General features: G+C 39.4%; 1 protein-coding gene across 1 annotated transcript in view; it reads right to left on the bottom strand.

Annotated features, from left to right (window-relative positions):
• The window catches only part of col16a1 (collagen, type XVI, alpha 1), a 63,382-nt gene that overhangs the window by 35,337 nt on the left and 13,981 nt on the right, over positions 1-14,064 (bottom strand). Inside the window, exons 3-8 of the mRNA XM_053334138.1 lie at positions 13,026-13,094; positions 12,821-12,938; positions 6,451-6,574; positions 5,448-5,729; positions 4,091-4,171; positions 1,465-1,533 (exon numbers count right to left, since the gene is read on the bottom strand). Coding sequence (XP_053190113.1) covers positions 1,465-1,533; positions 4,091-4,171; positions 5,448-5,729; positions 6,451-6,574; positions 12,821-12,938; positions 13,026-13,094 — 743 coding nt within the window. The remainder of the gene's footprint in view (positions 1-1,464; positions 1,534-4,090; positions 4,172-5,447; positions 5,730-6,450; positions 6,575-12,820; positions 12,939-13,025; positions 13,095-14,064) is intronic.

The raw sequence follows: 14,064 nt of genomic DNA, 5'->3' as shown, positions 1-14,064 counted from the left end.
AAACTAAGCTAATTGAAAGTCAGTGGTAGCTTCATATTTACCATACAGATGTGAGAGGGGTATTAATCTTCCAATCTAACTCTCAGCAAGAAAGGCAGTAAGCAGATTTCCCAAAATGTTGACCTATTGCTTTAATACTACTAAGGAGAAAACAGTATATAAATGGTATTTCCCCAATAGTTGACCCCAGTAGTGCTCACCCCACAGTAACAATGTACAGCACTCAACAAAACACATGGCATTCCACGTATGCTGAGTTTAATATGCTGTCACTCAGTGAGGCTTAGGTTAATGGAAGCAATGCTATGGCTCAGTAACATCTGGCATGCACACTGGAAACTTGGATTTCATTGTTCGCTTACAGTGTTCAAAGCTAACACAGAGATAAAAATAGAGACTCTTCAAGTTTAGTGTGTGCCTGTATGTGCGTGTGTGTGCGTGTTTATCAAAGGACAACAAACAAGAGGGGAGACAGGAATAACAAGAAAATAGAAAAATGTGAAACAGAAATGTGTCTGGGCTGCAAGTTAAGCATTTGTGACTTAGTAAGGTAAAATGGTCAAATTAAGCCTGGAACATTTGATAATATAAGACTAAACATCTTGATATCATATTTAGTTTGAGACAACTGATAGTAGAGGAAGAAAGCACTGAGAGTGACAGGTGAGAGTGAGAAAGAAACAGAGATGGCATGCTTTGAGTTATTGTAACATTGTCTGGCTAGAGCCATCTGTGGGATTGATTACTGTGTTGTGAAGTCTGCCAGAGCTCTAAGTTAACACAAGCATTCCACAAGACAAACATCAGACCCTAATGAATAGATAATTGGATATAGATCCCATTAAAATGAATGATGAAACAAGTGGGTGTGGAAACTAAAATAAATTGCCTTTATGTTATACTGGCAGAACTTCATGTATCAGGCAGCATTGAAGCAGCAATAAAAACACCATGGAAATCTGTGGAAAAAAACTGCTCCCATGTGTTGCATAGGCCTGTATTTGTCAAGCGTTCGACATTGCCTGCGGACACTTTGAACAATTGCTACCAGCAGACTTAACTGAAGTCGTATAAAACTCAGAAGAGCTAAAGACTCCAGCAGAGTAGAAAACATGTTTTCCACGGAAGAGTTTCAAGGGAGAATAACTACGCCATTTGGTTTAAGTTCTATAGCCCAGTGTTTGCTTGCCAGCAGGAACATCCCGGACAACTCAAACTGCAAGAACAAAACTCTTTGATGCCAAGTGTATGTCTGTGTCTGTATGTGTTATGTCTTTGCCTGATGAGAACCATGTGTTGTGATAACTCATGATCGAAGTGACACAGTTTACCGACGATCCCATGACGTTTTAGTTAAAGTATGTGATATTATTTGTAATGTAGTGTTCTTTTATGAGTTTGTGTCACCCTATGTGCAGTGGAATTGCTTGCTTTGTGTGCATTTGGTTGCAGGGTGGCTGTTACCTGGTTAAATGTGTTTTCTAACAGGTCATTCTCAGCGGCACGTCGACTCTTGGGAGCATCAGGTGGGCACTGCAAACATGCAATAAAAAAATATATATATTTTTTTAGACAGGAAATAATATCACTGGGGTGTTTGGATAATCATTCTCAGAACTGTTCTCATGCATATTTATCTGATAGGATACAGGTGATGATCTCTCTTCAAATTCCCTTTCAACAACCAAGCGGGTACCACAAGGTTGTGTGCTTGATCCATTATCACTTACTATTTATACAATAGCATTATTCCAGCACAAACTTTTCCACTTTCAATTTCATGCTGATAATACAATCTGTCTAATATTCTTTCCAGACCCATTTACATCAGTGAGGGCAGCAATATATTAGCAATGCCTTTCAAAATAACAGACTCCAGTACAACACCCACTATGATTTCAATAAAAAAACAGTAGAATTATCACCTTGCGGACAGTGTCATGAAATACTGAAACTGTAAAAGCTTAGTAAAACCATACGTATTAATGGCAAAACTGTTGTATGGGATTGAATTAGATTGTACAAGTAAATCTAATTAAGTGGCCAGTGATTAATTATTTACCCTGCATTGTACATCTTTCTTTGCTGATTGTGCTATTGAGCAGAGATTTGACCTGAAGTACAGAAGTTAAATATTTCCTTATTTTTAGTTGTATGTTTTGCGGTAGTTGGTGTATGCCTAATCTCGGAACTCATCGACTATCTGTCCGCTGACAATTTAGCATCTGACGACAACGGCCGATATTTCAAGGCTTTCAGTGTAGTCAGCAGATATCTGGATAACACATAATGGATATCTGGGTCAAGATGTACTCTTTTGTGTGCCAGTCATTGTCTGATAAGCAACTTGAAATGGTACAGACAATATTTGAGCTAATCTCTATTTGATACAGGCATATGAATACAGATAGATTTTAAAATAATACTAATAAAGATTGCATTTCAACCAATGAGTTCCACCTCTATTGCTCCAGTAAAATGCTTCCAGTAGAAAAATCTTGTAATATCACTAAATTTCAATGTCAAAGCTATTGACAACTAGCTGTTCTTTGTGTTTCAAGAAGCTGCAGCTTTCATGATTGATAGGAATTGTGTGTGTTTGTACATGTGTGCATGCATGCTCCTTCACTCATTTCAAAAGTAAGTGGAGATTGGAGTGAACCCTGCAGCACACATGCCTTCAGCAAAGAGGAAGAGGATTCTCTCTTCAAACTCAAATCAATTTTGCAGCATTCAGTCCCTCCTCCAGAGGACCCTTCAGTTTCTAACTTCTGAAGGAAATTCTCACCCTATTTGTATCCCTCTCATAAATTCATTTGGTAATGAAAAAGCCACACATGCTTGCACATACACAGACACGTAAGCATACATACCCTGGAGAATATGTTCGGACAAAATGTTGGCTGAGCACAAAAATACCATCAGCTTAAAAATAAATCCAAACTGTGTGTTTACAATTCATCCAATACCTGAACAATTGCTTGCTCTGTTTTCACATATCTGGTGGAAATACAGGGTTGTATTTAAGCCCATCAAAACATTTTTCTATTTGATAAGGTTTTTGTCTGAAGCCTACAAACATTAACAGATTAAGAGAAGAGGTAAATGGGCATGAAAAGCGGAGATAACTATAAAGGAAAAAAGTGGCACTTCTAAATCTGCAAAAGAGAGCAACTGATACTTTCAATACGGTTTTACCCTTTAGGAGTACAAACAACACTGCAAAACCAGAGTTGATGTGACATAACTGCACACAATGGAATTACTTTAAGCCATAATCAATTTGTATAAACAATACCTACATTAAAAAAGGCCTCTGAAGAATATTATGTTAACCAACATAATAAGTCAGGCTTTTTCATATTTGTGGAAGCGTAAGTGAAGTAATAGAAGAAGTGCCATACTATATATTATATAGTAGTAAGGTCTCTACCTGCCTAACAAAATGTAATTGTGGGCCAAGTGTTTTTTTTTATTTTCTGACTGCGCAGAACATAAAAAACAACTCTTACACACCCGAGTAGTCTTTGTGACAGTTGTCACATACTAAGAAAAAGGGGCACCACTGCAATATAGATACTTCTTCAAGAAGGTCTTTGACCTTCAAGGTCAGTTAAGTTAAAGTATCTTTATTGAGCAAGAGAAGACAGTGTGTGGGTGTCACTTCTTTTCTGACTACCTAAAATGAGTTGGGGAAAAAATAGCAGTACTTATTATGAAGAAAAACTGTTGCTGATTAAAATAAATAAGACTCTAGAGTAAATACAGAGACTTTTTATAGTGTTTCTGATAATGCAAACTCAGCTTTTCTTGCAGCTGTTGACGCAGTAAAAACGTTAAAGTGAATGACTCTGACTTTTATTGTGAAGCAGCTGCAACAAGTGTTGAGTTATTGTTGTTGGAGTTAGTTTAGCTTAGGTTTGTACGACTTTAACTGAGGGAAGAGAATGCTCTTAAATAAGCATTTCATGAGTTTTTTGGTGAGTTACTTTAATAAAACTGAACTGAACTACAACTGCAGTCGAAGAGAATTCAGTGTGTAGCCCATACAATTCATTGTTAGATAGTGATATAATGTTGCTGGTCTCACCCGAGCCCCTGGTATCTCGCAGCAGGCCTCTTGAATGGCAAGTGAGGGGTCACAATACAGCATCACCTGCTGAATGTCCATCTGAGAGAGCAAGAGAGAGAGGAGAGGAGAGGAGAGGAGAGGAGAGGAGAGGAGAGGAGAGGAGAGGAGAGGAGAGGAGAGGAGAGGAGAGGAGAGGAGAGGAGAGGAGAGGAAAGGAAAGAGATTGTGATATACAGTATTCCATATACAAGCATCCATATGTCCTCTGCTGTGTTTATTCAATAATGTAAATACATTTGAAATTAGGCAGCAAACAAGGTTGAGAGCCAATTCATTTCTCATTTATATAACATATTAGGCAAGCACTTTGTCTGGAGGTTTCCGCGTGTGTGTGAGTGCATGTATGAATACATCATTCCTGTGCTAACAAAAGACCCTGCATGCTTCCTAACTAGACCATTTAATTGATCATCAAACTAAGCGCCTGGATTACTGGATCTATTCAGTGTTAATAGTCTGGGCCCAGTCTCCCAGGTAGTCTGCTCGCTTTTTAATCAGAAATAAATGAGACTGCCTTAAGGAAAACTGCCCCTCAAGAGGTGCAGCCTATGGTCTAAAACATATACACAGACACACACACATTTATGAATATACAACCACACACACATATAATTAATTATTTCAGTACAAAGGCCTTTATGGAATGTTAGTTCACTAGAAACATTTCACTCTGTCCTTCCTTCTGGAAACATGGCTCTATAAGTGGGTCTGGATAAAAGCCTGGTATGATATTCAAATTCTATATACTGTACCAAGGATGTATTGAATAAGACTACTCAAGAAAGTACTATCATGCTATTCATAACAGTGAAGGTCAAAAACTCTTCAATATTAAAGACAGTACAGACACATGCTGCAGTTCTTTCAGTTAGATTGTGGAATTATTATTCAGTTGCCAGAACACTGACCAAAAATATAACAGTATTTTTTGTGATCTTAGTGTTGTCCAGGATGAGATTCATTTTGTATTCTATTGCCCTTTGTTCAGTGACTGGAGGAATGTTTACTTTGAAAAGATCCAGTTGAAGAATCCTGATTTGTTTTGGCTGTCTGAAGCGGAGGAGTTGACTTTTTAATATGGAGAATTTTGTTTAGGTAGGTTTACGCTTGGCAGCTAAAACAGGCAAAACTGTATCCATCATAACAGGACATTTCTCTCATATAAAGTGACTGCTCTGAAATGTACCCTTCTTTATTTTGTGGAACTCTACATCATGCTTTGTCATGTGGCCATCCTGGTTATTATTAAGTGCAGAGCACTTAAATAAGCAGTCAATCAAATCTTTTCTTTATATTCACGACTATTTCTCCATACCTGCACAGACTGAGCATCTGAAGCCCGAATGCCCAGCAGAGTGTGTCCGTCAATGGGCAGAACTCCACGGGGCTCCAGGGGTTTTGTCTCGATGGAGCTGCAGTCCACATGGAGGGAGGCGGCCCCTTGTTGCACGCTGATGGCCACCTTGTGCCAGCGCAGGTCCATCAGGGACTCTACACCCTCCCCGGAGAAAACGCAACTCACCACTTCAGCTCCAGGGTCTACCCCTTTGGCTCTCAGGGACAGGGTGCCATCGGGGCCGTTGAGATCTACAGAGAGCTGATTTTCGGACAGAGAGTAGAAGGCAGTGGCGTCAACAAAGAGTAACATGCACATGCAACTACCACCCGAAAAAGCTGTAGAACACAGTGGCAAAGACGAGGTACATATTAATTACACACCAAAGCAGTAAGGCCAATCAATCTCTCCTAATGAGGGTATTTGGCCTCCATCCATCATACACATTGAGTATTTAAATCTGGCCTCAGACTCCTAGTGATTATGGGGAATGTGAGGGGCTTCAGTGCTTCATTATGGAACACACATGAATAACAATGAAGGTGAATGAAAGAAGAGAGGCGAAGATGATCGAGGGAGGAGCGACAGAGAGATGGAGAGTAAGAGAAAGGGATGAAGAATAAGATAGGACAAAAGGCACTCCGGAATGAAAAGGGGGGAGAATTGAAAAGGTGTCACAAGAGAAAAGAAATTGAAGTGGAAAGTGGATGACTATGCAAAAGACAAAGGAGAGGCAGCAAAAATGAGTAGACAAAGGGAGTGATAAATAAAAAGGTGAGAGACTGAGAGTGATGGGAGGGAGAGGGCAGGAAAAGAAGGAAAGCAAAATAGAAGGAATGTTAATAAGGGAGGCAGGGAAATATAGATGTAGGAATGTCTGGAGGAGGAAGATATGAAGGTGGAAAATTAAACAAGGTGGAAGCAAATAAGAGGAAAGGAAAGACAAAGAAGATCAGATTTTAAGCAGGAAAAAGAGATGCACCTGTGGGTATCCCTGCTGATCAGATATCTGGAAGAGGTAGATGGTTTCCCTCAGGGCAGCCTTCTTTAACGCCAGGGTGAAGATCAGGGTGAACTCCTCAGGTAAACCATGAGGAAACACCTGACTGCAACACAGAATTTAGAAGTGTCAAGTTTTTTTTAAATGGGAACTCCACCTTTCTACATAATATAGGTCAGTTTTCCCATCATGCCAACGAGTAGTTAGAAATTATAAATAAAACACCTTTAGAATTACTGAAAGACACATTTCCCTCCCCACACAGGCCTTGTGTCAAGCTAACATGACCAGGACATGTCATCTTAACCCTTACATACTGTTCAGGGTCCTATTTGACCCATTTTCACATTTGATAGATGTAAAAAAAAAACATATACATATTTCTTTTACCCAGACATTTCCTAATGCGACCCACAGTATACAAAAATGGAAATAAAATGCGTCATCATTATTTTTTTGCAGCTGATACACATTTTTATATATGCACATTTACAAATTTGACCTGTGTTTATTAGAAAACATTCAAAAATCAGCATTCAAACATGCTGTATTCTTCATATTCTTTAAAATGTCCTCCTTGACCATAAAATCGTGATTGTGAATATCTTTTATTCAAAGATGTCTCAATGACTGATGAGGAATCTATTAATGTGAATTGGTGTGGAGAGTAATTATGAGTCAGAATATGAACCGTATGTGAGGGTTAACATAGACACCAAACTGATATCAGCCTTCCATCAAACTCTCAATAAGACAGCCAAAATGTTGAAGTCATGGAGGATTACTGGGATTAGTAAATGTAATATAATTATCATTTCAAATTGTCATAATTTACAATGCTTATCAAATAAAAAAATGATCACATTACTGTTACTACAAAAAGCATCACTGCTCAACAATAAACACCTTTATATCTGTGTACATGTGCAGGTAGGGATATTTTAAGGGCATGAATGCTGTCTTAAATGCATATGTATGTTTTAATGTACAGACTGTGAAAAGACGTAAAGTTCAAGAGAGCTAACATCACTTCAAATGAGCTTTTGTCAAATTATGTAAGAAAACTTTTGGGTTCAAATTTCTTCCATTATGTAAAGCAACAAAGTCTTGTGTGTGCTTTACATACCTCTGTGAGCACTTTTATATTCTATGCATGTGTTTTTCTTTCCCTACTTGTTTTCTTTTTGCATTTTTTCCCACATTGTGACTACAGCCAGTAATACAATGCAAAGCCTGCTGTGTGTAACCCTCTGGCATTAATTTTCATAGCAGATACAGTCCAGCAAGCCTCATCCCTCAGTTTTGGTCAAGGGCATCTGAGCACACACATATGCACACACACACATACAAACACACACACACACACACACACACACACACACACACACAAACACACACACACACACACACATATATAAACACACAAATATTCCCTGCATGGAGGTGTGTGTTTGTATATATATTGAGAGATGAAGGGTTCACAAACAAGCCCAGTGAAATGCATGCTCGCTGAGATGGCGGACACTTTGAAATATTCTCTGTTGCTCTATTTCTTTCTCTCTCCCTTTACACACACACACACACACACACACACACACACACACACACACACACACACACACACACACACACACACACACGCACGCACACAGAATTGTTGATGCTGGCAGCTGGTTTCCCACTCCTAGAAGTGGGGTGACAGTGATTTATGACTGAGGGGAGATCCAAGGGAAAACGGCCAAACCCAGGACGTCAAAACAAAGGGAGGATGAGTAGGAGAAAAGGTGAGAAAGAGAAAATATTGAACCTGAAGAAAGAGAGAAAGAGAAAGAGGGAGAGAGAGAGACATAGGGAGAGAGAGAAGAGAGAGAGAGAGAGAGAGAGAGAGAGAGAGAGAGAGAGAGAGAGAGAGAGAGAGAGAGAGAGAGAGAGGGGCCCTAGAAGAAATTCTTGGTATTATATGGAAATGCAGGAGAATTTGAGATTAGCTAACCCATGGAAAAGTATGTAGGTAGACAATATGAAGATGGAAAGACAGACAAACAAAGAGAGAAAAAGAGAGAGAAACTAATGTTGAGAACAGAGTTGTTTTGCTGTCGATTAGTGACGTGAGCTTCAGGGCACAAAACCACTCACAAACTATTGACTTTTAAGTTGGGAGCCCCTTACCTTAGTCTATTACATTCAGGGTCCTGGAAAGAAATCACATAACCCCCCCCCCCCCCCCCCCCCCCCTCCACACACACACACACACACACACACACACACACACACACACAACACACGCTCATACACGCATGCAATGGGGAGATAAATCACTCAGTATGGCCCAGACAGATTCAGATCTAGCCTCTTCCAACTCAGAGAAAAAGTTACTTTTGCTTCTCTTGTTTTTTTTTCTTTCTTTTTTTTCAAGAGACACACAGAAGAAAGTCAGTGCAAGCCTGAGAGGCACAGGGGAAGAGGGAGAGAGGAAATCTAATGTTGAAAAACCAGATATCTGGTTTAAGATGGGAATATCACCTGGAGATGTGTGTATGCACCCTTATATTTGGTTCTAACTGTGCAGGAATCAATTGCTCACATTGAAGCAAATTTCTGAATGTATTATAAAACTGAAAAGATTTTTAAATAGCTAGTGGCTGACATATAAGAGAAAAAAAGATTATAAGAGTGTAGTTTTAGCAGTCTCAGTGGGCAAATGTTACATGTTGCAGCTATCTTATTTTTTCTGTCAGCTGAGGCCGATGGAAATATTAGTTGCGCTGGATGATTAGGTTATGCTAGACAAAAGGTCATCCAAAGTTGTAGCAGTTCTGGGCAGATACAGTAGTTGTTGAGACAATTTACGATTAACCAAAAATGTCAACCTCATGGTGGCGCAACAGGAAAGGTCAGAGGATTATGAAAGCCATTACGATACATCATCTGGAAACCATGAATGTCTGTTATAAAAAGTGTTCTAATCCATCCAGTGGATATTGAGATATTTCACTTGAAGAAGTGAAGGCTTTGACATGCTTGTTGTGCTAGATGAAAGGTCAGGAGGTCATCAAAGTAATTAGGATTAATCCTTTGGGTCGTTAAATGTCTGTACAAAACTTCATGGTTATCCATCAAATAGTTGTTGAAATATTTCAGTCTGAATTAAAGTGATGGGCCGACTGATTGACTGCCATTGCTCATCCTATACAGCACTGCTGCTAGTGTGGCAAAAATATTTAGAACTTTAGGACTCCTATTTGCAATGGTGAGAATGTCTATATGCTGATGGCCTGTTCATATAGAGTATACTGTATCGCCATTCTCAGCACTGGTTAAAACCTTTCTGTGGATCTAAGCAGAATTTTAATCTCTTGTCAAGTACTCGGAAAGGTGACCAGTGGGCCAAACTCATAAAAAATGTGCTCCTGTGTTCCCATCTGCACAAATCCAGTTGAGGTGCTCAACACAATGGTTATAGCAGCACAAAGGTTGCAGTAGTTCAGAAATATGACTCAGAAAAGGAGCTAAAAAAAGATCATGTACTCAGGTTGATAATGGTTGATATGGTTTAAATTCTGCAAAATTACAGCCCATAACAGTCATTTTGTATTGCTAATTCACTGAATATTGGCATATTTGCTGTACCACAGATTCAATAATAGCCAGGCTAGCAATCATGCCCCATCACCCTTGTAGGCTAAAATGCAGTATCTAAAAGAGTAACTTTCCTCCCTGACTCATATCCCCGTTCTGTAAAAATAAAATTTATTTGCTTTTCTTTCATTCCCCTCCTTTCACGATCCTACCCTGGTCACAGAAGCATTTAAAGAGCATCAAAGCTCTGATCTTATAATCAAAATGAATTCTACACTTACGCCTATGAATTGATTTTGAGATAAGAGCAACAGCAAAATGCCTAATGTGCAAATGAACTGTAAATTGTACCAGCCAGAAGGTCTAAATCAAGGGCAACTGGACTTGTTTTAGATTCTTGAAGACATTCTGCCTGTCATCCAAAAGCCTCCATCGGTTCTCAATTGTAAATTGTGCCACTTTTGATGTGATAATATGTGTTAAATTAATTAAATGTATTTCAGTTCTGTCATAAATGGCTGTGACCTGATAATATCAGAGAATTGCTTCCCCCCTCTCCTACACACTGTACCTGCATTAAAAAAACAGGCCCGAAGCAATCAAATCATATTTTGCTGAAATTAAAATTCATGTGACCAGCTGTGGCTGGTGCCCATTTCACTGTCAGCCAACAAATGAGAGAAGCGAGAGACAAGTAGCTTCATCTGGCTGTCACTCATTTATGTTAGCTTGGATTAGCTGAGTGGATTAGCCTCTGATACAAAGCAAAAACGATGCTTTCCAATTACTGTACATGTGTCTCACACAGTCAACCTCAACAATGATGAATTAAAAAGCTGCTTGAGTGACAGGGAGTCTGCTGGTTGGAAGCCCTGTGTTATACAGTTTCAGAAACACAGTATGTAGAGAAAGGGTGAAAAATCTAACATAAACTGGTGTAATATCATTCATACTGTACACAAGGGGACAGATTTAGGCACATTAAGCACACACACACACACACACACACACACACACACACACACACACACACATACATGCACATGCATAAATGCTAAGCACACATACTGAGAATGATGCCATAGTACAACCCTTACCTGAATTTTAACCTTTAACCCTCTTGTTCCCACACTACTACATCCCATAATCACCCATCTGTTCTCAGCCTCCACTCCTCTTTTCTAAATGCCTGAAACCCTTCCAGGCGAGACAATTTAGAAAGGCAAAAGTTTAAAAAATGAAAGCAAATAAAGAAAGAAAGACAACATTATAACTAACTGATGCTTATTGACATGTCATGTCTGATTTGATCTACTTTTAAGTGAGACACGAAGGCAAAGGAGAAAAAGCAAATACAAAAAAAAAGCAAGCATCTTCTTTGATTCTATTTAGTCATTTTGGGAAACATGTACACAAGACAGTGAGTTCTATGTATAGGGAGAGACAATGAAAGGCAGGCAACAGGCAAGGCTGATGTGGTAACATTGATTATTCTGTCTAAAAATATCACCCAGGTAGCATCTTTCCCCCATAAAACTGACAGCAAAGCTCTCGATGGCATCAGAATTTCAATAAAAGACGTATCATGACAGAATCCCTAACCAGCAGAGAGAAGATCTGTATGGTTAGAGGCAAAACAAAAACATCTTGGATTTTCCTCTGGCTCAAAAGATACTGATTTCCTGAGTAGTGACAGTTTTTTTAGTTTTTTTCCCCCCTTTTCATAAGAACGACTACTCTCTAAGCCTGTGACAAACAATATATGTGACACTTTTAGAACAAAATGTCTCTACCAAAAAAGGAGTGTTTTGTAGACAGATTTATCGGGCCTTCAAGCGAGTGGAGCTCACAGTGCTGGACAGAGTGATAAAATACTCCAGGCTGACCCAATTGGCAAGTTCTGAAAAACTGCTTTATCGGTGGGTAGAAAGAAGCTCAGCTGTCTGAAAACCAGCTATAATTCACAAGAACTGAAAAAAGAAAAAAAGAAAAAAGGAGGCTGAAAAACAACCAGCACATAACCCTAATAAACACTTGTCAAGAAATTCCAAACACAATCTAGACCCAAGTACTGTGTAATAACAACACTAAAACCCAGGAAAGCATAATTACACCTTGTCAAGCTGCAAAACTATGTCGTGCATGGAAGCCGTGCTTTGTTGAATTTTTATGGCTGCAGGTCTCCTTGCCTAGAAGGAAGTTTGGAATAAGCTCCAGTTCAAATGCAACTATTAAGCTGAAACCTTTTTTTTTTTTTTTTTTTTACTGGCAACTGCATCATGCCTGCTAATTAAGGCATCACTCCTGTAATTCGTGCACAAGCAAATAAGTCAGGCATTTCTTATGAAAACTAATTACAATAAGTATATGCGGTCACAACCGGAAAACCAAAAAGCTGTTACAGTTCAGTTTACAAGCCAGTGTCAATGGTGAGGGAAATTAAGTGGTATTTCTGGAAAAGCAATCAGACATTGACCCATAGTGTATGGTTTGCCAAGTAGCTGCTTATTACGCAACTGCCATTGGACAGCGCTGACATGCTGAAGAGAGGGTTCACAGGCTGATTAGCTGTAGGGTGTTCAGTCTCTCTGCCTTTTTCTTTGTTCAGACTTAGCATGAAAATAAAGAGCTTGTCGACAGGCCTACAGAAAGCTGAAAATCTAATACAATTCATTTCACTTCCTGTGATACATTCTCTGCCTCCTATAGCTATAACAGTGCCTGTCTGTAGGTGCTTGCAGAAGACCAAGGTGCAAAAAGACAGTAAACTTACTCGGTGGGGCGTAGGAGTGCAGTCTTGCCCAGGCGGAGGATGACGGGTCCTCGAGGGTTGCGGATCTTCTTGACATCAGGACTCTTAAGCAGGGAGAATCGCCTCACCACATTAAAACCTGACAACAAATGGTATTCATCAACACCCTGTACAAATAAAACTCAAAGAAGGATGTGTATCAGCGTGTTTATGCGTGTTTTATCACCAGTGATATTGTGCCTGGCTGTCTGAGGAAACTTCCACTCATCCACTTGTATGGACGGACATAGAACATCTGTGGAGACAAAGTAGATGAAGGTTACACAAGAGAAAAAAAAGGATACGTAAACAGCAGAAAAACTAAAAAATGTACTTCATGAGTTGTCAAGAAGAGCGCATCAGTCTTTTGAGAGGGTATCTCAAATGTAATATCCTTTCACACCTACTGCTGGGTGAAATGGACAGGATTTGTGTGAGAGAGAAAAGGGAACTTCAAACATACATACTGAACATTTGAGAGTAACAGAAATATTGATCTGGAAGAAAGAGAGAGGGAGTTGAAAAGGTAAAAGGGAGTAAAACACACAGAGCTAGATGAAATGAGGGCAAAGCTGTGCAGGGAGGAACACAGCTGGTCTGACAGGTTGTCTTGCACCAGGCCTGTCTGTCGCAGTAGCCTCTATTTGATGGATATGTTCTCACCCTGTCAGGGGAGGTTACAGAGGAAAGTGTTGCCTGTCAGAGCGGCCTGTCTGACTATAGGGGGGGGGGAGAGATGTGAGATGTGTAGGAAAACCATGCTTGTACAGGTAGACATGGACCCTGTGAATCACTGTGATCCACAGTTAATTGATCTCTTTGGGGCCAAGGACCAAGGCCCTGAGCAAGACATTCTGCAGGGCACAGTTTTTCAAAAAAATGTTTTTTTTTTTTTTTTATGATGACTGCAGAGATTCTGGAAGCAGGTGGTGCCTTGTGTCAACCAAAAATAAAATCTAATCATTTTCTCTGAGCTGTGTCGCTGTCAGTCATATTCTAAATCATTAATGTGTTCTTTATACCACAGCCTGAAGGTTAGATACTTTAATTTAGCCTCATTCAGTATTCAGGGTCAAAGAAAAGGACTGCTGAGACACTGAACCTGTGCTTAATGTCATTGAATAGTTTTTTCAGGGTGTCCATTTCTAAAAATCTGATGTCTGAAGGAACACAAAACTTAAAAAAGTAGTTAAACATTTTAGGCTTTTACGTTATATCAATACAAT

This window comes from Scomber japonicus, chromosome 15, assembly GCF_027409825.1.
Source record: "Scomber japonicus isolate fScoJap1 chromosome 15, fScoJap1.pri, whole genome shotgun sequence".
Taxonomy (NCBI): Eukaryota; Metazoa; Chordata; class Actinopteri; order Scombriformes; family Scombridae; genus Scomber; species Scomber japonicus.
Note: the sequence above shows the minus strand (reverse complement) of the source record. Positions and strands in the feature narration are given on the sequence as shown.